At 43.0% G+C, this 27565-nt stretch overlaps 1 protein-coding gene across 1 annotated transcript in view; it reads right to left on the bottom strand.

Annotated features, from left to right (window-relative positions):
• Positions 1 to 500: 500 nt before the first annotated feature.
• Positions 501 to 27565, bottom strand: part of tg (thyroglobulin) — a 367649-nt gene continuing 340584 nt past the window's right edge. Inside the window, exons 48-50 of the mRNA XM_087985879.1 lie at positions 6513 to 6647; positions 5483 to 5676; positions 501 to 718 (exon numbers count right to left, since the gene is read on the bottom strand). Of these exons, the coding sequence (XP_087842005.1) occupies positions 615 to 718; positions 5483 to 5676; positions 6513 to 6647 (433 nt within the window). The 3' untranslated portion in view covers positions 501 to 614. The remainder of the gene's footprint in view (positions 719 to 5482; positions 5677 to 6512; positions 6648 to 27565) is intronic.

Genomic DNA, 27565 nt, shown 5'->3' with positions numbered 1-27565 from the left:
ACAGCTATGTTCTTATTGAATGGCAGAACAGGTTTGAGAAATCAAATGAGCAACTCCAGTTGCTGGTGCATTTGTTATGTTCTTATCTTAAATGATTTTATCAGCTGTATGAACTGAAAATGCCTCCATGAACAGCAGAAAGACTGTCTCCAGACCAAAGCACTAAGCACTGTATGTTGCCACACAGAGAAATCTTCTTCAAACATATGAACATATATATCTGGTCTCAGCCCCTCTGTTATTGTGGTGATTTAGCGTGCATTACTTAATCTCAGTGCTTCCCAATTTCAACTATCTTTACAAATGCAGGAAGTTTAATATTTAATGTATGCTGTATATTAATTAGATGACAAGTAAGTCTCTATGGACAGGGAATCTAAAGAATGAGGAAGCTAGTCACTGAGCAGGCTCAGCAATGGTAAGTCTTACCACAGGTCAACTTGATATAATTGAGGTCAGTGCTTGACATAAGATCCAGACTGTAAGCACATTTTTTGAATTATGAATGCTTTATTTTAATATTTTCTACACTCTTTTCTGCAATTTCCATTAAATGTTTCTAAGACAAATCAGAATTAGCATTTGAAGTCAATGGTGGTGGAGATATTTTCATTTTAATTGTAAACTTCCTTTGCTGGCTGTAGTTGTGTTTGTGTGAGTGTTGGTGGGAAGACTTGTCCACGTTGATCTCTGCTCAGTTCATTCTCACTGACATCACCTGAAAGATAAAATATGTGTTAGATTCACAGGCAGAATACAAATACTTTCAAGAGAGTGTCAGTTAATGGTTCTCAAGCACACAATTCATATTACATTAGTAATTGGTAACTGGGAATTTTTGCTGACCATTTACAATGAACTCATAAATTGGCAGAAATAAAATCCTGTACACAGAAAAATGTTTGAGGGTCACAAGTTGACCCAGTTAGTCATTTCTGCAATACTTTCTGGAAGTTACATTGTCAAAACCCTGTGAAGTCCCTGATGTAGCAGAGTCTGAGGGAATTGCCTGAAAAATTGAAGATTCGAATGAGTAATTCCCCCGTGCCTATTAAAGTCCAAGAATTCAGAGGAATCCTCTGCAGTTGTTAAAAGTTACCCTGGAAAATTTAGAATATTACAATTCTAATGTAACTTCTGGGTAGCTATTAAAATGATAACCCAACTTACCACACATCGCCCCCAATTACGCCTCCTACAAATACCTTACACTCATAAACTCTGAGCCAATACCCTCCCTGTAAAAAGGACATCTCAAGTAAAGTCAGAAATTGGGGATTCTTGTGGAGTAAGTGAAAATAAAGAACAGCCTCCCAAGATCACAATAGATACTTATGCAGCACCTTCACAGACAGAAACATTTTAAAATGTTTTATAAGTGAAACAGTGACAGCAAACTTGAACGAGAACGGGAGAGTGAAAGGGAAGAGGCTGGAATAAACCATAATTGATAAGAGATTTTGAGCTTTTGAAAGGAAAGAGGCATTAAGAAGAAATTGCTGAGGCTTTGTTGAGTAATACCTTAAAAAAGAGTTGAATACAAATCTAATTAGAAACAGCATCAATACTATTGTTGAGCTGATCAAACACTTCATATGAGATCATTTTTCTGTTCCTTTTGTTGTAAGTGGAGGTGAGGGAAGGAGAAAATGTTTGTACGAAATTTTACATTCGTGATAGACATCTGTCTAACTAATTTTGTAGATTGTGCAGTATTTTTGCTACACTTTCCCCATGCTGGGGATGGTCTGAATTGGCACATTGAGCATGTGTGCAAAGAGGCAGCTGATAGTACTTGGAAGAGAACATGGGAAATTAAGTTAATTACTAATCACAGAAATCAATCTCTGTCAATTGATTTACAATTGGTACAGATAGAGAAACCCCCAGTGTTCGAAATTGTTGGGAACATGAAGTCCACTTGCCAGTTCCAACCAAGCTAGGTGTATCACACGTAATGTTTTTCAAATTGCTCGTGCAGAGTAATTTGAAAAATCTGTCTAATTTGCAATCAATGTCCGGGGATTACCATTAATCAGAAACTGAATGTCTCCTGAATGAATTGAAAAATACTAACTATTTTGTGACAAAATCAGAAATTGCTGAAACTCAACAGGCTTGACAGCATCTGTGCAGAGAAAGCAGAGTTAATGCTTTGGGTCCAGTGACCCTTCTTTTGTATTTAACTTACTATTTTGTGTCTTCCTAAGAAATTTGTTTTATAGATTTACCACTTAGTTGCTGAAGTTAATTTATTAAAGCAACCCTGTCATTTGTCTGGTAAACAAGGCATCTCATTTAATTTGCATCGCATTTAGCTTCCATTTGAACCTCTATTTCTAATGCTTTAGTTATCTGGGCCAACTAGACAAAAATAACTATTCTTTTCACATTCAGGTGAAAGAGGATGGGGTTCAGGTGAGATGCTCATCATGGTTGAATTGATTATTGACATTTTCCTTCATCAATGGTCAAAACTAAGAGCAAATACCTTGAACATGATGCCAGAGAGTATAGTGCTCTGGTGCATTATATCATCTTGCAGCATAAATCAATGGGGGTGGTGAGAGGGTTTCAGAAACACAATCTGTCTTTTGCAAAAACATAATTAACTCTGAAAAGTTGAGAATAATCTTTTCTTTTTTGCCTTAAAAGTATAAATACAGAAAAACCAAAGACAACAAAAGGAAGCTGTCTGTCCTTTAAATAGTCTTGGTTTTTCGTAATCTGACATCTGTGTGAATCCTCAAAGAAAACATGCTGAAAAAATATGTGGTACATTTTTTCATCAGGAGGTGTGGAGCTCTGAATAGAAGCAGTCTTGTCTGAGATGAAATGCTATAAGGTTCAGGCACTGTGTTTACCTCAAGTGTTTCAGTTAATTACTTAAACATCTGCATAGATCTAAAGTGTCTTTAAGTGTTGATTTGCTGTCAGATTTATCTTCATACATTCATGGATCCATCTCTCTTCAAGGCTTGACTCTAGCTCGGGTAAAATTGTATGATCAACAATTTACATTCAACTTGCTTAACAAAATATGGATGTTAACATTGAAGGATTATTTTTGACCATAGGGCTTCATGAAGAGGCTGGGATTTAGATCAGAGTGGTGCTGGAAAAGCACAGCAGGTCAGGCAGCATCTAAGGAGCAAGAAAATCGATGTTTCGGGCAAAAGCCTTTCATTAGGAATAGAACCTCTATTCCTGGTGAAAGGCTTTTGCCTAAAATGTTGATTTTCCTGCTCCTCGGATGCTGACTGACCTGCTGTGCTTTTACAGCACCATTCTGATCTAAATTTTGGTTTCCACCATCTGCAGTCCTCACTTTTTCCTTCATGAAGAGGCCACTTCTGCCTTCACTCACTTTTTTTCGTGGGAAATGGATATCACAGGCAAAGGTCAATATTTACTGCCTATCCTTGATTGTCTTTGAACTGAATGGTTTGCTAGGCCATTTCCAAAGGAGTTCACCACATAGTGGTGGTTTGGAATGACACCTAGGCCAGAGTAGGTAAGGAAAGCAGATTTCCTTCCCTCAAGAACATTAGTGAAGCAGGTAGGTTTTTGCAATAACCAACAATCATTTTTGGCCACTAATTTAAATTCGGCCAGCTGCTACAGTGGGATTTGAGCACATGGCAGACAGAAATAGCCGTGGCTTTTGGATTATCACTACGTATTACCATCTCCTCTAATTTCCACACACAGGGCAGAACCTTTCCAGGTCCTGAATGATGTGGGTTCTGGTGGGAAAATTGGGTGAGCTATCAGTGAGGGCCTTCTGAGGGTTGAGGACAAAAAGTCACATTTCCGAACCAAGTCCCATGCATTGAGATAAGATTCTCACCAGTACATGACAAGAGATCTAGTAATGGGAATTATTGCTCATGATCACATTCATAACTACCTAATATCACCTCATTAACATGCAGGTTTCCATTCTCCCACCTACTGAACAGAAACCAGACACTGAGAATTCTTGATGTGAACGTTTATAGAGCATGGAGTTGTAGGAATCACAATATGGGCCCTGATCAATGGAGATTGTTTGGTAGGAGATAGTTGTAGAGAAGCACTTGGGTGATGTCCAAAAGTTGTCATCGAGTAAAGTGAGCTCATTTTAGTGTTCTATTTCAAATATGTTACGAAGCTGGATTGTCAGCTTGGACTGCCCTTCATTGGAGTATAGAAGAGTGAGAGGTGATTTATTGAAATTGATAAAATCCTGAACGGTTTTGAAAAGATAGATGTGGAAAAGATGTTTCCACTTGTGGCTGAGTCCAGAATTAGATGGCGTTATTTTAAATTTAAGGGATGCCCTTTTCAGAGACCGATTAAGATAATTTATTTCTCTCAAAAGGTTGTGTGACTTTGGAACTCTGCCTCAGAAAGTGGTGTAGGTAGGATTGTTGGTTAGTCTTAAGACTTGTTAGGTAAGGTAATGAAAAGTTATCACAAATAGATAGAGATGCGTGTACAAAATGCAAACATATGACTCTATGACTCTATATCACCCATGATCTTATTGAATGGTGGAAGAAGTTTGAGGGGCTTAATAGTTATCTCATCTCCTATTTTGCTATATATGCAAGAGCAGGTCAGGATCAATGAATTATGTGGTGAGAAACTCCCCTCCTATGTCTTTAATTCCTGCCAACATCTACAAGACCTAAGTGAGGGTTGTGATGGACAATGCACAACTTGTTGGGACATTCAACAAGCTTGGTACCATCCAGGACAAAGCAGTTGACATTCAATCCCTTCACTATTGATGCACAGCTACAGTAATATTTACAACATACAAGATGCGCTGCCAACAAGGCATTATGTGCAGTTTTGGTTGCCTTATCTGAAAAAGGATGTTGTGGCCATGGAGGGAGAACAACAAAGGTTTACTAGACTGATTCCTCAGATGGAAGCACTAATATATGTAGAGAAACTGAATCAGTTAGCACAATATTTGCTGGAATTTAGAAAAATAGATGGTAGAATATCTTACAGAAACACAGTGTTTGGCTATTCAACTACCTTACCTATTTGTCCTGCTATCTTCAGGGATATGGGTACATGCATTTCAAGGCACCTCTATTTCTTTATATGTCTCATATTTCACCAGTTATTGTGTATTCCATGCTTTGTGAATCTTCCCACCTTTTCATTTTAACTCTATCCATCACTTTTCTGCTAATCTGACCAATCCTTTGACATTTCCTGTTTCCTACAGCTTTCTTCCTCACTATCGAACACCCTCAGTATTGTTTGATCTGCAAATCTAATGATGGTCCCTACATTTATATCTGTTTTAGTTTGTTTAGTTGGATGAGGCATAAACACTGGCCAGGACAACAAGTGACGATCCCTTATTTTACCTTGAGTAATGATCTGGGATATTAAGGCCACTGGAGACAGTTGATATGGCTTCATTTAAGGGATATATCATGCAAAAGCTGGAAATAGCAGACTGTGCATTTATGCTTACCTGTGGATGCCAAAAACGTCTCAATGTAATCATTCCAGAAAGAACATTCTGCTGTCTTCAATCCTTTTTTATTTTTAAGGGTGAGTGCAAATTCTTTGTAGTTACTGCCTTCAGTACTGTCGAAGAAACTAGGCCACGGAGGTAGAGTCTCACTAGCAGAATTCCTGGAGAAGATGAATGGATAGTTGGGGTTGCTGAAAAAAAAGTTGGAAAAGACTTCAGGATGGAATGCAGGAATTATTTACTGAGCTTGCATTATCGTTTTAAATTCTTAGTGTCTGGCCACAAACATCAAGAATTCAAAGCTGTGTCACCTTGTGTGAATGAGAATTACTTTCTATCTCCATCATCAGAATGAAGCTATAATTATTGGATAGATTTATTGAACTGGGGCTCTTGTTGTATGATACATGTACGGCCAAAGGTAAGTGTTTCTTAACAATAGACTAAAGCCTAAGGCATTATTTTTTGACCACAGGTCAGACACTGTACTTAAGGGGTGTGACAAGTATGTGCAAGTAGTGTTTATTGTAAATACTGCCATGATAACTTATATTGGAAGACATTGACAGGAATAGCATACTGGCAAAAGACTTTTTAACAATATTATAGATAGTAACATTGAATTCACAATAATAAATTGTGTTTATATTGTAATTTAACATAATAAATAAAAAAAGGCACTTCCCAGGAGGGAAAAGAGATGAATGAAAGGTTTGAAAAGAGAAGTGTTGACAGAGATTTTAGTTTATTTCAAATTGGTTAAAAAGTTTATTTTAAGTAACAAAGAGATTCCGATAAATATATTAATGGCTGATAGTTACTAATTTCGAACCATTGGAATTTTCCTCTTTAAAGGAGAATATTGTAGTTTTACTATGTCACTTTCTTTTACTCTTCCTCTCCTACCCTTCACTTTGACTTTCCTTTTCTGTAGATGTTTTTCTCTTTCTCTCTCTGCATGCACTTTCTCTGTCTGACTGGCACTTATCACTCACTGGCAATGTGGTAATTGTGAAATAAAACTTACCCCGATTTGACAAAGTTGGCAATGTACTGGATGATTATGAGAGACAGGCTCTGCTCCTGTACCGTGAATAGCTGCTCAGAGTCTGGGTGAAGGGGCAGGCCGAAAATGAACTGCACATCTGACGGAAGGCTTGCACTGGAACAGAAAATGTAGATAATCATTTGAGTAGGGGTTTAAAAGAATGTGTTGCTGGCCATGTACCTCCCATGTAGAACTGAACCAGGCAAGTCAGTTGTCTATGGTATCCCAAAAATTGGTCTCCATTCCTTGGGGTAGTATCCTTCACCCAACTATCTTCAGCTAGTTCTTCAATGATAATTCCCTCCATCATAAAGTCAGAAATGGGAATGTTCACTGATGATTGCACAATGTTCAGCATTGAAGAATGCATAAGCCCTAGTCAATTCTCCTGCTCCTCGGATGCTGCCTGACCGGCTGTGCTTTCCAGCACCACACTCTTCGAGTCTGATCTCCAGCATCTGCAGTCCACACTTTTCCAATGTTCAGCACCATCTACAACTCCTCAGATACTGAAACAGTCCCAGTTCAAATGCAACAAGATCTGGACAATATCCAGGCTTGGGCCTACAAGTGACAAATAACATTTGTGCCACACAAATGCTCTGCAATGACCATCTCCAATAAGAGACAATCTGATCTCTGCCCTTTGACTATCTATGGTATTACCATCACTGAATCCCCTGCTATCAACATCTTTGGAATTACCATTGACTAGCAACTCAACTGGAGTCTAGATTAGAGTGGTGCTGGAAAAGCACAGCAGGTCAGGCAGCATCCGAGGAGCAGGAAAATCGATCAATTCAACTGGACTTGCCAGAGCAAGTCAGAGGGTAGGAATATTGCAGGGAATAACTCATCTCTTAACTGCCCAAAACCTGTCCACCATCTACAAGGCACAAGTCAGGAATTTGATGGAATATTCTTCATTTGCTTGGGCAGGTGCGTCAAACAACACTGAAGAAGCTTGACACTGTCCAGGGAAAAGTAGCCCACTTGATTTGAATGACATCCACAAACATCCCCTCCCTCCACCAACAACACCCAGGAGCAATGTGTACTATCTACAAGGTGCACTGCAGAAATTCACCAAAGATGCTTGGTCAGCACTTTCCAAACCCATGACCACTTCCATCTGGAAAGACTAGGGCAGCAGATGCATGGGAACACAAATCTCTACAAGTTCCCCTCCAAGTCACTTATCAGTCTGACTCTTGGAGTCCCTTCCCTAACAGCATCCACCTACAGCACATAGATTGCAGTGATTCAAGGAGACAGCACACCACCTCTTTCTCAAGAGCAACAAAGGACAGGCAATAAATGCGGGCCCAGGCAACGATGCCCACCTCCCTTGAAGAATTAAAAAAAGCAATGGCCATATGAAGGCTGTAGAGGACTAGAAGCTCCCAAAAGGAATTGCATGTCAGCATCTCTTGTTTTCCATTTTTCAACATTGAATATTCAGCATTAAATCAGTCATTTTGGTGAAAATACTCATGGAACACAGTGAGAGTAGCTTTATCTTCAAAAATATTGCTTTCTTAAAATTAAGCAGGCAACATAATGACAAGGGCTCAGATGCAATCCAAGCCTACTGCTCAAAACTCAAAACTAAAGGAACCACTGAAAGGAAAGTAACAATTTTTATGGAGATAAAAACTGAAAGACAGAACATTGTTAAATTGGTGAAATTTTGGGAAACGTGGAGATACAAAGAGATCTGGGTGTCCTTATATACAATACAATGAAAGCCACCAGGCAGGTCCAGTAGGCAATTAGAAAGACAAATGGAATATTGGCCTTTGATGTTAGAGGATTTGAGTTCAGAAAGAGGGATATCTTACTGTACTACTGCAGACCTTGGTGAGACCGCAGCTGGAGTACTGTGTGCAGTTTTGGTCTCCCCCCTAAGGGAGAATATACTTGTCATAAAGGGAATGTAACAGAAGTTCTCTTGGCTGATATAGGGGACATCATATTAGGTGAAATTGGTTCGATTGAGTCTGTATTTAGTAAGATGAAAGGGCATCTGATTGAAATGTATAAAATTCTATCAGGCCTGCACAGACGAGATGCAGGGTCTATGTTTCCCCTAGTTGGGGAATCTCGAACCTGGGGTCTCAAGGCATGGGATTAACTGTTTAGGACTGAGCTTAGGAAACATTTCTGTACCCAGAGGGTGATCAGGCTGTGGAATTTGCAACCATAAAAGGCTGTGGAGGCTGATACTAAGCAAAATCAAGAAGGAATTTTTTTTTAGATATTAAAGGCATCAAGGAGTATGTAACAAAGGTGGAACTACGTCATTGAGATAGAGAAACATCCACAATTATATTTAAAGGTGGTGCAGGGGCCAAATGGCTTCCTGTTCCTAGTTTCCATGTTAAATGTGGCAAAGCTGAAGGATTTCCCTCCTGAATAGGAGTTGGAAATGTCTGGATGTTTCAGTCATAATTATGTCTGAGCTCCTGCGGTAAGTAAACACAATAGATAAAATGAATGAGTCTCTCTCCCCTGCCTAAGGTGAGGATAAACCATTTTTCTGCTGAGTGACAGATGGATTCTTTCTAGCCTCTGTGTCTCAAAGTGGTTCACTGGACTGTCCTAATGGATTAATAATGTATTGGCTCTCTCTCTCTAGCCAGCTTCAGTCATGTGATAACTGTATTGATGTAATACGTTGTTCACACAATGAGTTGAAGTTGACACACAATAAGGAAATGTTTGATATTTCACCAAAATTCCAGCTATAATTATACTTCTGAATAACTTAATTTAAAACTTCATCCACATGTAGCCATTACCACTTTAAATCTCTTCCATTGAGCTGGCAATGTATAGTTAATCAATAGCTGGGAATTCCATACTAATATCCCAGAGAGATGCTTAGAAAGTTCTTTTATTATCCAGAAACCACAAAAGATGTCACATAACTTCCCTGAAGTCTACATTTCAGTGTGAATAATCTATTTTTCAAAAAATAATGTATCCACCTGCCGATAAGTATAGTCATATGACATCATCATTACAAGTATAGATGTAATTATTAAGTATTGCACCAGCAATGGTCTCTCTGTTGACCTATCAACAATCCTGGCTTTAATGTCACCCTGAATTTGACACACTTCTTCCTCTATTGTTAAAACTCCCTCCAAGACATTTAGCTCCCTGTTTTACAGTGAACATATTTTTGCAAATTAATAACTCAGCTCCAACAGAGCCCAAACTGAGGTGAAAGCTTGACTGCTCCTTCCATATGCAAAGACACTGCATTTCAGAGCATCATTTTCAGGGTTGGAATGTTTGAGCTATAGGGTGAGGCCAAATAGACAGAAGCTGTTTTCCTTGTAGCATTGGAGGATGGGCGGTGACCTTATAGAGGTTTATAAAATCATGAGGGGCATGGATAGGGTAAATAGACAAGGTCTTTTTCCTGGGGGGGGGGGAGTCCAGAACTAGAGGGCACAGATTTAGGGCGAGAAGGGAATGATTTAAAAGGGATGTAAGGAGCAACTCTTTCATGCAGAGGGTGGTGCGTGTATGGAATGAGCTGCCAGTGGAGGCTGGTACAATTACAACATTTAAAAGGCATCTGGATGGGTATATGAATAGGAAGGCTTTAGAGGGATATAGGCAAATGGGACTAGACTTGGTTGGGATATCTGGTTGGCATGGACGATTGGACTGAAGGGTCTGTTTCCATGCTGTACATCTCTATGATTCTAAATGAAAAGAAAGTCTAAAATATAATCTTTTGTTCCCTCGGGGCCCCAACTTCTCTCATAATCTTTGTTTTTCCCCATTTCTCCTCTTCTGACCTATGTTCTTTATGTTCCTCCTATGCTCCAAGTTAATTTGGTATGTACTACTGGTGGGGAGTCTTTTTTATTTGCTTACTTAATGCACATTTACAGGAATCCAGCCCATGAGTTTTTGCGATGCATTGCTGGTTGGCTTGGTGCAGGTTTTTAATTCACAAAATCATGCCATCTACTCCCTAAACTCAGCAGAAAATTGTCTCTCCCCTGAAATTTTGTATCTTTTTGAACTTTGATTACTTTTGTCTTCAAAATTACCACCCAATTATATATCCAGCCTTTGTAAGTATTATTTTATAAACTTGATGGCAAACTTTGACCTTTATTTAATACGCTGGTGCCTTTAGGAAAGAATCCTTTGAAGAAAATTGAGACTGAAGCATGAATAGACAGCTATAGCTGACCAGCTAACACATACACGAGTCAAAACATTGATTCCACCTCTAACCCCTACCTCCCCACCCCAGTACTGTGCTGTGTCTCCCTTTCACTTCACAAGAAAAGGATTCATTCTGCCTTTCTATCATCAATTCTATGTATGAAATCTTGATGTTTCCATTAACAGGTACAGTTGACATCAAAAGTCTCAATTTCAAAGACAAATTCCATGAATGGGAAGGACAATTTGTTTGTTGGAAGTTGTAAATCCTCCTGGATATCCAATAACTTTTGGCTCTGACAGTTTCTATCAACTGACAAAGTTTTGTTGAAAATTGTAAAACATTAACCATTAGCAAGCAAATTAATAAAATTGAAAATAATTGACAGATTTATGAGAGATCAATCTGTTAGACACTTCAACAGATAGGCAACTACCATTTAAAGAGGTTGTGCAATGAACTGAATTGGAGGAGAAAGTGAGGACTGCAGATGCTGGAAATCAGAGCTGAAAATGTGTTGCTGGAAAAGAGCAGCAGGTCAGGCAGCATCCAGGGAGCAGGAGAATCGACGTTTCGGGCATGAGCCCTTCTTCAGGAATCAGGGCTCATGAAGAAGGGCTCATGCCCGAAACGTCGATTCTCCTGCTCCCTGGATGCTGCCTGACCTGCTGCGCTTTTCCAGCAACACATTTTCAGCAATGAACTGAATTGTCATATACTCCTGTACATTATTACTCTTAATTTATGAAAAATATATATCTCACAGCACAAATGAAAATCATTTAGTCCAGTATGCATGTATTAGTACCAAGTATTTCTTGATTTGATTTATTATTGTCACGTACCTAGGTACAATGAAATGTTTTATTTTGCATACAGTACAGGCAGATCGCCCCATACAATGTGCATTAGGGTAATAGAACAGAGTGAAGAATACAATGTTATGGCTGCAGAGAAGATACACAGATTCATGGTAATTTTAAAATTTGAGATGTCCATTCAGAAGTCTAATAAGACCTTTGAGTGTAAATTCAAATTGGAGTCGCAGGTAAACAGGATAGTGAAGAAGGCATTTGGTATGCTGGCCTTTATTGGTTAGTGCATTCAGTACAGGAGTTGCAAGATCATGTTGCGTCTGTACAGGACATTGGTAAGGTCACTTTTGGAATATTCTGTGCAGTTCTGGTCTCCCTGCTATCGGAGGAATGCTGTGAAACTTCAAAGTTTTCAGAAAATATTTACAAAGATGTTGCAATGGTTGGAAAGTTTGAGTTATAGAGAGAGGCTGAAAAGGCTGGGGTTATTTTCCTTGGAGTATCGAAGGCTGATGGGTGACCTAATAGAGGTTTATAAAATCATGAAGGGCATAGAAAGGGTGAATAGACAAGGTCTATTCCCTGGTGTAGAGGAAAACTAGAGGGCATATGTTTAAGGTGAGAGGGTTAAAATTTAAAAGTTACCTAATGGGCAACGTTTTCACACAGAGGATGGTGCTTGTATGGAATGAGCTGCCAGAGAAATGGTTGAGGTTGGTACAATTACAACATTTAAAAGGCACCTGGATGGGTTTATGAATAGAAAGGGTTGAGAAGGATATGGGCCAGATGCTGGCAAATGGGACGAGATTAATCTAGGATATCTGACTGGCATTGACAAGTTGGACCAACGGATCTGTTTCCGTTTTGTACTGCTCTATGACTATGCCTCTATAACAGTGGGGAAGAAGCTTGTTATTAGTCATCACACCCTTGCTGTTTATTAGTAGTGCAAAGAGAAAACAATTTGATCACTTTGTGATAAACTCTTATTAGTTTTCTGTTGTTGAACTACTCATACAATTGAAGAAACTTATTAGTTAGAGTGGGTAGGAAATCCCTTCTCTGAAAAGTGAAGGAATATGGAAAGAGAGCGACCATAAGACTAAGAGAAGATCTAGGCCATGTAGCCAATTGAGTCTGCTCCACCCTTCAATTTGATCAATATGATGTTGAGATAGAGGATTAGTTATGGGGATATGGATTAATGGGCCGAAAAGTCTACTCCTGCTCCTATTTCTTATGTTTCCAAATTCAAGAAGCTATATAGAGAAAAGGCAGTCAAATAGAGGTAAAAGAAAATTAACTGGAGAGGAAAGAATAAGCTGGGAGTGAGAAGTTATAACAGAGAATTGGCTTAACTGATCTGGGCTGGCAAGATTGAACTCTGTGTTCAAAGAATAAAATCCTTTTTGAACTGGAGTCAAACAATATCAAAAGACTAAGTCCCTTACATTCCTTAGCTAGGCTGATAGGTCAGACCATCAAAACCTCAGCACAGCACCTTTTCAAGCTAATATAAAGCTAAGATTAATTTTTAAATGGTACTTTACAGAATGCCATGTTGTTCCTCATAAATACATATTTCCTCAAAATGTTGGTGTGATATGCCCACTAAAAGATTCTGTAAGGGTTTCCCCCTTTGATTGGGAAGAACCTCAGAAATTCCAGAGTAATGCACAATTTTGGTCCAATCTTTTTATGCCATCTTCCTTGGGCTTTCAGTGAAAGAGTGGAGATTGACCGGTGGCAATTTATTGCCAATATCTCCTGGATACTCAAACTTTCAATAAACAATAAGAGTTCAAAATGTTTAATAAACATTATCAGAACCTGCCTATAAATTATTTGCTAAATAATTTGCTACTCTTTGCCTTTTAAACAATATACAGTGTAGCTAATCTCAGTCATTTATATTTCTTCCTGCTATGTGTTTTTGTTAGTTTACACATACGGGTGTCACCAGAAACGTCAGCAATTATTGTATACTCCTAGTTACCCTTGAGTGGATGGTGGCGAGCCTTCTTCTTGAACCACTCCAGTACGTATGCTGAAGTGGACCCACAGAGTTAGGGAGGCACTTTGAAGAATTTGAGAAAATAACAATAAAGGAATGCTGATAATTGGTGGCACGGTGGCACAGTGGTTAGCACTGCTGCCTCACAGCGCCAGAGATCCGGGTTCAATTCCCGCCTCAGGTGATTTTCTGTGTGGTGTTTGCACATTCTCCCCGTGTCTGCGTGAGTGTGCTCCAGTTTCCTCCCACAGTCCAAAAATGTGCAGGTTAGGTGAATTGGCCAAGCTAAATTGCCCGTAGTGTTAGGTGAAGGGCTAAATGTGGGGGAATGGGTCTGGGTGGCTTGCGCTTCAGCGGGTCGGTGTGGACTTGTTGGGCCGAAGGGCCTGTTTCCACACTGTAAGTAATCTATAATAATTTTCACAAGTCATGATAGTGTGTGCTTATCCTGTCCTTCTGTGTAGTGTGGGTTGTGAGTTAGGGAGAGACTGCTTATAAAGCTAAAGTGAGTGAATACATAAGAGTTCAATGGCTTTATCATAAGTGTTTCTTCAACAAAAGAACTACCAACATTTTCTGCATCACTGAGCATGTAGGTTCTGGTTGAATTACAAGATTAAAGCTAATACAAGTTTAGGCCTTTCTAGTTCCGATCACTCATCAAACTGTCAACTAAAACCCTCCTTTCTGCACTAAAAGCACCAGTATCTTTGCAAAGTGTCAATGAGATCTTTGACAATACAGCAAGACCATAATAAAGAGCTTATGGACATGGGGCACTTTTCATATTACTTCAGACTAAATAAACTAAAGCAGGAAGGAAATACATATATTTTAAACTGGCATTTTTAACAAATATATTTGAAAGAATGACTGCTAAATATTTTGAATAATATTGGTAAAAGAAGGCAAAACAATCAGAAATTCAAGCTGTAGTTGTGTCATTTGATGGAAGAGTGGTGCACTCTAGCATCAAGCTTTGCTGGAAATGATGGCCTTTCCTTATCTCTTCACTTGCAACCCATTTAACCACAATTCTTCTGTGATCACCTGCAAAAAAAACTTTCTGCAGTCTCCACTGCCTAGCTTTGTCCCGATATTCACTGCAGTACCTCTACAACTAATGTTCTGTACAATCACTCCCTGACTTCCATCAATGATGAGCTAACTTCAGCTTTGAACAGAGTCTTCATTGTCCATCAATCTAATCATTACCTTCAGATCAGTGTACAAATTCAAGGGAAATAATATAAGCTCACCTGACACACAACCTATTCAACTACTGTAAAGACTGTATAATTTTATGTTTGTATCTTTGATTGTAAACTTAAGTAGAGAAAGGTCTGTTTTAACAACAAATACTATGGAAGGAATTGCTGCAAGTTATTGAAACTCATTGTGTGGTATTTACGCTGCTGCATTGTTCAAGCAATGGGTGAAATGTTTGAAGATGATACAGCACTAGGATGTGTGTGCAGACTGAGATTTGGCCAGCAAAAGTAATTTATTGGTTTGAGAAATTGTGAACAGTTGTGGATACCAAAGGTCATCAATGTGATGACAATTCTCTGACTTGTCTAGGTGGCTTTTGGACTGCTGGAAGGGTAGATGATGTTTGTCTCTCTCTTTCCTGCCACTATCTCCACAGGAAAAATACCTGAAGTCTGAAGAAAACTCCTTCCACCAGTTGCAGTAAGCTGTTGCCTTTAACCAGTATAAAAGAGAGTTTGTAGTTATTGTACCAATTGCCCTGTGCCTTCTGGAAAGAAGTGAAAGGACCTGGAGAAAGGAGATTGAAGAACAGAAAGTCCTGGCAAGCTAAAAGGATCATCTCAGTGAAGACTTTAGATTGGTGGTATTGAATTATGCTTCCTGGTTTTTTCCATTGACACATACTTTTTTTTTGTGTCTCTGTATATATGTGCATAGGGATTTTTAAAAGGAGATCAACGTTTTAACTAGTAGGGATATATTTTGATAGTTCATGGCTGTTTACTTGCAATTTGAATTTACCTATTCATAATAAACATAATTCATGTCAATTATATGAACCTAGTCAGTGTTTGTTTTAAGATTAGATTTCCTACAATGTGGAAACAAGCCCTTCATCCCAACCAGTCCACACTGACCTCTGAAGAGTAACCCACCCAGACCCATTTCCCTCTGTCTACAGCACCTAACACGATAGGCAATTTAGCATGGCCAATTCACCTGACCTCTACATCTTTGAATCGTGGGAGGAAACCTTCGCAGACATGGGGAGAATGTGCAAACTCCACACAGACAGTCGCCCAAGGCTGGAATCAAACCCGAGACCCTGGTGCTGTGAGGCAGCAGTGCTAACCACTGAGCCACCATGTTTTCTGTTAACCTGATTCCATCAGCCAGGTAAATTGAGGACTTTGGGTGATTTGATTGAACTCTTAAGTACTGTGTACAGTTTTGGCCCTTTTACTTAAGGAGGGATATAATTGCATTGGAGGCAGTTCAGAGGAGATTCACTAGATTGATTCTACAGGTGAGGGGAATTGTCCTTTGAAGAAAAGTTGAGCAGGTTATGCCTTTACTCTGTAAAGTTTAAAAGAATAGAGGGGATCTAATTGTGGTATGCAAGATGCTTCAGGTGATTGTCAAGATTGATGTAGAGAGGACGTTTACTCGTGAGGGGAATCTAGAGAGGGATGTCATAGTTGAAAAATGTGTTGTTGGAAAAGCGCAGCAGGTCAGGCAGCATCCCAGGAGCAGGAGAATCGATGTTTCGGGCATAAGCCCTTCTTCACGAATCTCCTGCTCCTTGGATGCTGCCTGACCTGCTGCACTTTTCCAGCAACACATTTATCAGCTCAGATCTCCAGCATCTGCAGTCCTCACTTTCTCTCAGGGATGTCATAGCTTTACGCTAACAAATATTACCAGATTTAAAACAGAGATGAAGAGAAATTACTTCCTTCAAAGAATTATGAACCTGTGAAACTCACTACCCCAAAGTGCAGAGAATACTGGGACAATGAATAAACTTAATCAGGAGATAACAGATTTGTCATTAGTAATGGGTTGATGGGTTATGGAGAGATTGTATTAATTGACAGAGCTAGCTTGAGTGGCTGAGTTGATTACTCCTGCTCCTAATTCTTATATTTTGTGGTGATGCTAAGGATCAATTCACTTTCCCAAGTGAGTGGTAAAACAACAGTCATCATAGCTGGGTGGGCCAAACTGGACCAGATCTCTCTCCTTCCCGAAAAGAGTAACATTCTCACCACACAAACTCCAGGAAATCACCATCCCCAAGAAGAGATGTTCTAACCTTGTTGACATTAAATGGCACGACCATTGCTGAATTCTGTGGGTTATCGTTGACCAAAAACTCAATTGAACTTGTCATAGAAATGCATTGGCTCCAAGAGAATGTTAGAGGCTGGGAATACTGTAGCGAGTAACTCACCGTCTGATTCTCCAAAGCAAGCACTAGAGAAGCTTGACATCATCCAGAATGAAGCAGCCTGCTTGATTGGCACTATGTTTGCAACAATTCAGTCCCTCCATCACCAATGCCTAATAGTAGCAGTGCATACCATCTACAAGATATACTGCAGAAATTCACCAAATCCTTAGTCAATATTTTTCAGATTGATGACCACTTCCATCTTGAAGGATAAGGGCAGCAGAGAACTCTATCTCTTGCAAGTTCCCTTCCAAGACACTCAACATCCTGACTTTGAAATATATTACCATTCCCTCCCTAACAACATTATGAATCTACCTACAGCACATGGACTGCACCAGTTCAAGAGGCAGCTCACCCCAACCTTCTCAAGAGCAACTAGGAATGGCCAATAAAAATGCTGGCCAGCCAGCGACATCTACGTCCCGTGAGTGAATTGAAAAATGTAACATAAGTCTCAGGACATCTTGAAGAGAACTAAATCTGCCTTTAAATCCTCTCCTGATTAACGAAGAGAAGGGGGTGAGAAGCAAAGCAAGCTTCCATACAACCTCGCTTGAAGCTTTTTTCTGATCCCTTTCTCTCTGTCTCTCTGTTTTACATGCACCAATGTGTACCATGCTCATCTCATCAAGATCCACTTCCTGCTCCTCTAATCCCTTCCCTCCTGAAGTACTGAGTGTGCAAATTCCTTTTCAGACCCGAGCTAGCAGGCACTATGTGAGGTTCCATTTCCCGAGAAATTTTTCTAATGCCTTTTAAACTGACATTAGTAGCTTAGCTCCTCAAAACCTTTTAATTTCTCTCTATGACTGAACCATCACCAATTTCCTTCCTCTACTCCTGCTCTAAGTCATGTACATATGGCATTCGGCTGCTTGATCAATATCAGTTCCTGCATCATTTCACTCAGCAGTTCTGAGTTGCAAAAATTTAAAACCAATGTGACCTCAGACCGATCCAGATCCAATCACTCATAAGCTGTCAACCAATGATAATCTGCATCCACAGTTCCAGCGTTTGAGCAGCTTGAGTTAGTTATTCAGATACTTGCTCATTCTTTTCTGCAAAGCCTGACTGGAAGTGTTCCAAGCAGGTGCCACTAGCCCAATAGCATTAAATTCCCTGATTGACATCATGAACAACAGTCTCTGTGACTGTGACCATTGTCTGCTTTCCCTCTTTGACGCGCCCATCATCCTTGACAGATCCTATCACAGAATCCTCTTTTAACACAATTCATCAACACACTAGGCCTGCCTTTACTTGGTTTCACTTTCACCTGTCTGATTGTAGTTTGAGTACTGCTTTCCATTTCATCATTGGAGGATCCCAAAAGATCCATTCCACAGACCTGACCGTATCATGCGCTTTGGTACCTGACTCTAGCCTGGAAAATGGGACTTGAGCAGGAAGATGGCACTATGATACTCTACCAGCAGCATGCAGGTTCTGGTTGAGGGAATGGTACAAAATCCTCTTCCTGGAGGATAGGCAGAGCAGGCTTAACTACCAGACCCTGGCAGCCTGGCCCCAAATCACTTCTTGAGTCAGTGTGAGGAATAGCCTGTAATAGTATTGTAAGGAGGAGGAGAAAGTGAGGACTGCAGATGCTGGAGATCAGAGCCAAAGACTGTGGTGCTGGGAAAGCACAGCCGGTCAGGCAGCATCCGAGGAGCAGAAGAATAGACATTTTGGGCTCTCTATTCCTGATGAAGGGCTTATGCCCAAAATGCCAACTCTCCTGCTCCTCGGATGCTGCCTGACTGGCTGTGCTTTCCCAGCGCCACACTCTTCATGCTGTAAGAAGGTAAATGATTTTGTTTGCTGTGCCAGGCTAAGTGCCACAGTCTTCTGTCTGCTAGCTTACACTCAGTCTGTATCTCTACTACTGAACACACCTCCAACTAAGGTTCACACTCTGCCGCTCTCACTATTACCCGCAACATCATTCCTCACCCACTCTCAGTAACACTCACTCTCCCCAACCCCTCACACCACTAAGTCAATGCTCGTAGCATGGCCTACTCAGTCGCTGTGACAGCACTAACAGCTGTGCCACCAACTTACATCTCAGTCAATTCCCCCCTTTCTCTCATTACAGGAGAAGACAGATTATATCAGGGCAGAGAGGACCTATTCAGGTGGAGCCCAACAGCAAGCTCCTCACTGCATGGAACGAGAGATTTCTGCTCATCACAGGAGAAGACCAAGGTCACTCTGAGAGGGATATCAACGCATCCATATCCCACCAAATGAGTAAGTTCCACTCTCTACAATAAAGCAAAGTATTGTGGAATGCTGGAAATCTGAAGCTACTCGGAGTGTGATTAAAGATCGATGTATTTGGATTTTTGGAAGACTTTTGAGTATGCCTCACACAAAATGCTGGTAAACAACATTGAAGTGCATGGAATTGTAGGTAATATACCAGCATGATGGTTTGTAATAAACAGAAAGCAAAGGCTAAGAAAATATGGTTTACTCTCAGATTGATAGACTATGACCAGTGGGATACCACAAGGATCTATGCTTGGATCCTAACTTCTCACAATCTATATCAATAATTTGGATGTGGGGACCAACATACTATTTACAAGTCTGCAGATAACGTGAGGTGTAAAAAGGATGCAAAAAGGCTTCAGGGTGATGTAAACAGACTGAGTAAGTGGCAAGAGCCTAGTAGATGTATTGCCATCTGTTTAATTGTGAGGCTATCCACAATAATAGGGGGAACAGAGGTGCAGCGTATTTCTTGAATGGTGACAGATTGGAAACTGTTGATATCCAAAAGGTACCTAGGTGTTGTTGGTTCACAAGTCGCTGAAAGTTAGCATGTAGGTATAGAAAGCATTTTGGAAGGAAGCAAAATGTTAACTTTAAAATAAAATAAAGGACTGCAGATGTTGGAAATGTGAAACAAGAACAGAAATTCCTGGAGAATCTGTGAAGAGAGAAACAGAGTTAATCTTTTGGGTCCAGTGACTGTTCTTCAGAACTGATAGCATCGAGGAAAATGTAAGGCTTTTGCTGATGATGGGGTTGGGGTGGGCAATGGGAAGGGAGGTGGAAAGGAGTGAGATGATAGATGGGGATGGAGCGCACACAGACAGGAAAATAGTTAGGCAGACAAAGGATTGTTGATAGTAAGCCAGGGAAGATGAAAAGCTAGATAGGTTGTGACTATAAGCGGGTGAAAATGGGTTGGCTGTACTGAAAGCTACTCACGTCATGACAGGGCCTGGGGTTTAGATTTGGGTAAAAGACATGGAATAAGGAGTTCAGGTTCTAAAATTATTGAATTCAATGTTGAATCCTGAAGGCTGTAAGGTTGCTAAGCAGAAGATGAAGTGTAGTCTTCCAGCTTGCACTAGGCCTCTCGAGAGCACTACAGCCCAAGACGGAAATGTTGACACGGGAGAAGTGGCAGGCCACCGAAAGCTCAGGGTCATTTTTACCGATGGAACATCCCTTTATCTGCCTCACACATTTACCCCCTCTCTCTCTCTGGGGTCCTTTTCCACCTACCTGCTTATTCCTTTTCCTCCCATCTCTGAGATGCTATCGATTCTAAAGAACTGTCTTTAGAATGCAATAGTTAGAATTAAAAACAAGAACAGAAATTAAATAAACAGAAACAAAAGGAAAAGGAAATGTCCAGATTACCCTTCTCGCTGTCACCGGCGTGGGTCTTGAGCCGGGCTTACCAATGCCGCTGGTGCAAGACTCACTAATGCTGAGATACCATCACCACCGGTGATGCCACCGTCTCAATTCCTGCATCACTCCATTGCCTGTGCCAGACCCACCAACGTCAAAGTTGCCATGACCCATGCCAACACTCGTCGCTGGGCCCACCTTGCCGACGTGGCCGCCATCTTGGAATCAACATAAATATCAGTCAGAGTCCAAAACCTTCCTGAACACTCAAAGAAGAAGATGGCTGCCAAAGAGGGAGTGCAATGCAGCTTCATCAGACAGATTCCTGGCATGGTGGGACTGTCCTATGCAGAAAGACTAAGAGACTCAAGCTGCATACTCTGGAGTTTTGATGAAGCAATCTTTCAGAAGCTTCTAAAATTTTTAGAAATGACAGAGCAAATTCAGAAAGGATGCTTCCATTGGTAGTAGAGCCTAAAATTAAGAGACACAATCTCAGAATAGAAGGCAAATCATTTGTGACTGAGATGAGGCAGAACTTCTTCACTCCAAGGCTGGTGCACCTTTGGAATTCTCTATTTCAGAGAGCTATGGAAACTCAGTCATTACATAGGTTTCATAGAGATTGATAGATTTCTAGTTATTATGATGTCAAATTATATGGTGATTATGTGGGCATATAACATTGAGTTGATAGTCAGTTATAATGTAAAATTGGGCAAACTGAGTGGCCTACTCCCACTCTGATGATCCAATCGCACAGGTCCTCTGGCCTATATTGCATAGTTCTTTGAGTCTTCAACTATCTCCCTGAAACCGCAATCTCTCCATTTGCCTCTCTTCCTGTAAGAACCTCATTAAATCTAACTTTTCACAAGTCTTTTGGTCTTATGGATGTAGGATGTAGGAATGGGAGTAGGCCATTTGGCTTTTTGAGCCTGCTCCAAACTGATCTGATAGTGGTCTCAAGTACACTTCTTGTTTCTTTTTGTTTTTTTGTCATGGGATGTGGTCATCATTGTGAAGGCCAGTGTTTAATTTCGATTCTAATTTCTCTATAGCTCAATGATTATTAGGCCATTCACAGGGCAGCGAAGAGTCAATAAGTTACTATGGATCTGGAGTCACGTATAGGCCAGGTCAAGACCTTGTCAAAAAGGCAGATTTCCTTCACTAAAGTGCATCAATGAACAAAATGGAGTCTTCTAGTAATCAATGCTTGTTTCATGGTCACCACAACTGAGACTATCTTTCACTTTCAGATTTTATTGAATAAATTTAAATTTCACCAGCTGCCATGTTAATATCCCCAAAGCATTAGTCTGGTCTTCTAGGTTGCTAATTTCCAGGGGAGGCGACAGACTAGTATTGTTACTCCACAGACCCAGAAAACAACCCAGGGACCTGGATTCAAATCCCACCATAGCAGAAGGTGGAATTTGAATTCTTTTTTAAAAACTCTGAAATTAATCATCTAATGATGACCGTGAAACCATTATTGATTGTCAGTAAAAACCCATCTGAACTGCTATCCTTACCTGGTCTGGCCTGCATGTGACTCCAGAGATAGAAAATGCCTTTTACTTTTAAACTATGTTCCCTAGCTCTAGGCTTTCCCATATTCTCCTCGTATCTATCCTATCAAGCCCCATCAGGATTGTTAATGTTTCAATAAGATCACCTTGCGTTTTACCAATGGTATAGGCCCGGTCTGTTTAATGTTGCTCCATAAGAGAAGTCTGTCATCCCAGGAATTAGTTGAGCAAAACCTCTCTGAGCTGCTTCTAACACACTGCTACCGTTTTTCAAATAAGGAGACCGAGACACCATCATCTAGATGTGTTGTCATCAAGGCACTGTTCAGCTGTAGAAAACCTTCTTCACTTTTCTATTGCATTCCCCTCAAAATGACCATCATAAGTCTTCCTAATAACTTGCTGCAACTGAATCCTATTATGAGTCATATACGGTGACACCCTGGTCTCTCTGTACCACAGAGTTCTGCAATCCATTCAGAAAACATACTGTTCTTATTACAGTTGTGGGCCCTTTATCTAAGGAAAGACATACTGGCATTGTAGGCAGTTTAAAGATGGGTCACTCTGTTGATACCAGGTATGGAGGGACTGTCTTATGAGGAGAGGGTGAATAGTTAGGATCTATTTTCATTGGAATTTAGAAGAATGAGAGGTAATCTTATTGAAAATTATGAGGGAACTTAACAGGATGTGAAAAGTTTGTTTCCACTTGTGTGAGAGCCTAGTATCAGACAACATAATCACTGATTAAGGGTTCACACATTTCAAACAGAGATAGGGAGTAATTTCTTCTCTTAGAGGATAGTGAACCTGCAGAATCTTTACCACAGAGGGCTGTCAAGACTGAGTCATTAAGTCTATTCAAGTCTGGGGTAGACAGATTTCTAATCAATAATGGAATTAATCGTTATAGGGAAAAGGCAGGAAATAGGAGTTGAAAATGATCAGATCAGCCATTGAATGGTAGAGCAAATCCAATGGGCTGAATGGCTTACTATAGTTCCTAAGGGTAAGGTGACGGAGGCAGAGTAGACAGCGCAGGCTGGGAATACGGAAGCGGGCACTGGCAGAGGCATGGTGTGGGCTGGGAATTACTGGAGTGGGACACAAGCAGAGGCATGGCGTGGGCTGTGAATTACTGGAGCAGGACACGAGCAGAGGATCAGTGTGTGCTGGGAATAACGGATCAGGACACTAGCAGAGGCACAGTGTGGGCTGGGATACTGGAGCAGGAATCTAGCAGAGGCTCAGTGTGGGCTAGGAATACTGGAGCAGGACACTAGCAGAGGCTCAGTGTGGGCTAGGAATACTGGAGCGGGACACTAGCAGAGGCTCAGTGTGGGCTGGGAATTACCGAAGCAGGACACTAGCAGAGGCTCAGTGTGGGCTGGGAATTACCGGAGCAGGACACTAGCAGAGGCTCAATGTGGGATGGGAATAATGGAGCGGAACACTAGCAGAGGCACAGTGTGGGCTGGGAATACTGGAGCAGGACACTAGCAGAGGCTCAGTGTGGGCTGAGAATACAGGAGTGGGACACTAACAGAGGCATGGCGTGGGCTGGGAATACCGGAGCAGGACACTAGCAGAGGCTCAGTGTGGGCTGGGAATTACCAGAGCAAGACACCAGTAGAGGCATGGTGTAGGTTGGGAATACCGGAGCAGGACACTAGTAGAAGCATCGTGTGGGCTGGAAATTACCGGAGCAGGACACTAGCAGAGGCTCAGTGTGGGCTGGGAATACCGGAGCGGGACACTAGCAGAGGCTCAGTGTGGGCTGGGAATACCAGAGCAGGGCACTAGCAGAGGCAGTGTGGGCTGGGAATACCGGAGCGGGACACTAGCAGACGCTCAGTGTGGGCTGGGAATTACCGGAGCGGGACACTAGCAGAGGCTCAGTGTGGGTTGGGAGTACTGGAGCAGGACATAAGCAGAGGCTTAGTGTGGGCTGGGAATTACCGGAGCAGGACACTAGTAGAGGCATGGTGTAGGCTGGGAATACCGGAGCAGGGCACTAGCAGAGGCACAGTGTGGGCTGGGAATACCGGAGCGGGACACTAGCAGACACTCAGTGTGGGCTGGAAATTACCGGAGCGGGATACTAGCAGAGGCTCAGAGTGGGTTGGGAGTACTGGAGCAGGACACGAGCAGAGGGTCAGTGTGGGCTGTGAATTACCGGAGCAGGACACTAGTAGAGGCATCGTGTGGGCTGGGAATTACCGGAGCAGGACACTAGCAGAGGCTCAGTGTGGGCTGGAAATTACTGGAGCGGGACACTAGCAGAGGCTCAGAGTGGGTTGGGAGTACTGGAGCAGGACACGAGCAGAGGCTCAGTGTGGGATGGGAATTACCGGAGCAGGAGACTAGCAGAGGCTCAGTGTGGGCTGGGAATTACCAGAGCAGGACACCAGTAGAGGCATGGTGTAGGTTGGGAATACCGGAGCAGGACACTAGTCGAAGCATCGTGTGGGCTGGAAATTACCGGAGCAGGACACTATCAGAGGCTCAGTGTGGGCTGGGAATACCGGAGCGGGACACTAGCAGAGGCTCAGTGTGGGCTGGGAATACCAGAGCAGGGCACTAGCAGAGGCAGTGTGGGCTGGGAATACCGGAGCGGGACACTAGCAGACGCTCAGTGTGGGCTGGGAATTACCGGAGCGGGACACTAGCAGAGGCTCAGTGTGGGTTGGGAGTACTGGAGCAGGACATAAGCAGAGGCTTAGTGTGGGCTGGGAATTACCGGAGCAGGAGACTAGTAGAGGCATGGTGTAGGCTGGGAATACCGGAGCAGGACACTAGCAGAGGCTCAGTGTGGGCTGGGAATACTGGAACGGGACACTAGCAGAGGCTCAATGTGGGCTGGGAATACCGGAGCGGGACACTAGCAGAGGTTCAGTGTGGGCTGGGAATACCAGAGCAGGGCACTAGCAAAGGCACAGTGTGGGCTGGGAATACGGGAACAGGACACTAGCGCATGCACAGTGTGGGCTGGGAATACTGGAGCAGGACACTGGCAGAGGCACAGTGTGGACTGGGAATACCAGAGCGGGACACTAGCAGTCGCACAGTGTGAGCAGGGAATACCGGAACGGGACACTAGCAGAGGCTCAATGTGGGCTGGGAATACCGGAGCGGGACACTAGCAGAGGCTCAGTGTGGGCTGGGAATACCGGAGCAGGACACTAGCAGATGCTCAGTGTGGGATGGGAATTACTAGAGCAGGACACTAGTAGAGGCATGGTGTGGGCTGGGAATACCGGAGCAGGACACTAGCAGAGGGTCAGTGTGGGCTGGGAATACAGGAGTGGGACACTAGCAGAGGCATGTTGTGGGCTGGGAATACCGGAGTGGGACACTAGCAGAGGCACAGTGTGGGCTAGGAATACTGGAGCGCGACACTAGCAGAGGCACAGTGTGGGCTGGGAATACCTGTGCAGGACACTAGCAGAAGCTGAGTGTGGGCTGGAAATTACCGGAGCGGGACACTAGCAGAGGCATGGTGTAGGCTGGGAACACCGGAGCAGGACATGAGCAGAGGCACATTGTGGGCTGGGAATACCAGAACAGGACACTAGCGCAAGCACAGTGTTGGCTAGGAATACTGGAGCGGGACACTGGCCAAGGCACAGTGTGAGCAGGGAATACCGGAACGGTACACTAGCAGAGGCTCAGTGTGGGCTGGGAATAGCAGAGCAGGGCACTAGCAGACGCTCAGTGTGGGCTGGGAATACCGGAGCAGGACACGAGTAGAGGCATGGTGTAGGCTGGGAATACCGGAGCAGGACAGTAGTAGAGGTATCGTGTGGGCTGGGAATTACCGGAGCGGGACACTAGCAGAGGCTCAGTGTGGGCTGGGAACACCGGAGCAGGACACTAGCAGAGGCACATTGTGGGCTGGGAATACCAGAACAGGACACTAGCGCAAGCACAGTGTTGGCTAGGAATACTGGAGCGGGACACTGGCCAAGGCACAATGTGAGCAGGGAATACCGGAACGGGACACTAGCAGAGGAACAGTGTGGACTGTGAATACCGGAGCGGGACACTAGCAGACACTCAGTGTGGGCTGGGAATACCGGAGCAGGACACTAGCAGACGCTCAGTGTGGGCTGGGAATTACCAGAGCAGGACGCTAGTAGAGGCATGGTGTAGGCTGGGAATACCGGAGCAGGACACTAGCAGAGGGTCAGTGTGGGTTGGGAATACTGGAGCGGGACACTAACAGAGGCTCAGTGTGGGCTGGGAATACCAGAGCAGGGCACTAGCAGAGGCACAGTGTGGACTGGGAATACCAGAGCTGGACACTAGCAGTCGCTCAGTGTGGGCTGGGAATACTGGAGCAGGACACTAGCAGAGGCATAGTGTGGGCTGTGAACACCGGAGCAGGACACTAGCAGAGGGGCAGTGTGGGCTGGGAATACAGGAGTGGGACACTAGCAGAGGCATGTTGTGGGCTGGGAATACCGGAGGGGACACTAGCAGAGGCACAATGTGGGCTAGGAATACTGGAGCGGGACACTAGCAGAGGCACAGTGTGGGCTGGGAATACCTGTGCAGGACACTAGCAGAAGCTGAGTGTGGACTGGAAATTACTGGAGCGGGACACTAGCAGAGGCATGGTGTAGGCTGGGAATTCTGGAGCAGGACACTAGCAGAGGCACATTGTGGGCTGGGAATACGGGAACAGGACACTAGCGCATGCACAGTGTGGGCTGGGAATACTGGAGCAGGACACTGGCAGAGGCTCAGTGTGGGCTAGGAATACTGGAGCGGGACACTAGTAGAGGCATGGTGTAGGCTGGGAATACCGGAACGGGACACTAGCATAGGCTGAGTGTGGGCTGGGAATTACCGGAGCAGGACAATAACAGAGGCTCAGTGTGGGGTGGGAATACCAGAGCAGGACACTAGCCGAGGCATAGTGTGGGCTGTGTATTACCAGAGCTGGACACTAGCAGAGGCTCAGTGTGGTCTGCAAATTACCAGAGAGGACACTAACAGAGGTTCAGTGTGTGCTGGGAATTACCGGAGCGGGACACTGGCAGAGGCTCAGTGTGGGCTAGGAATACCGGAGCAGGACACTAGGGCAGGCTCAGTGTGGGCTGGAATTACCAGAGCGGGACTCTAGCTGAGGCTCAGTGTGGGCTGGGAATACCGGAGCAGGACAGCAGCAGAGGCTCAGTGTGGGTTGGGAATTACCGGAGCAGGACACTAGCAGAGGCTCAGTGTGGGCTGGGAATACCGGAGCAGGACACTAGCAGAGGCTCAGTATGGGCTGGGAATACAGAAGTGGGACACTAGCAGAGGCATAGCGTGGGCTGGGAATAGCAGAGCAGGACACTAGCAGAGGCACAGTGTGGGC

This window comes from Chiloscyllium plagiosum, unplaced genomic scaffold (genome assembly GCF_037043375.1).
Source record: "Chiloscyllium plagiosum isolate Xiang-an unplaced genomic scaffold, Cpla_swu_hap1 HiC_scaffold_4, whole genome shotgun sequence".
NCBI classification, from domain to species: domain Eukaryota; kingdom Metazoa; phylum Chordata; class Chondrichthyes; order Orectolobiformes; family Hemiscylliidae; genus Chiloscyllium; species Chiloscyllium plagiosum.
Note: the sequence above shows the minus strand (reverse complement) of the source record. Positions and strands in the feature narration are given on the sequence as shown.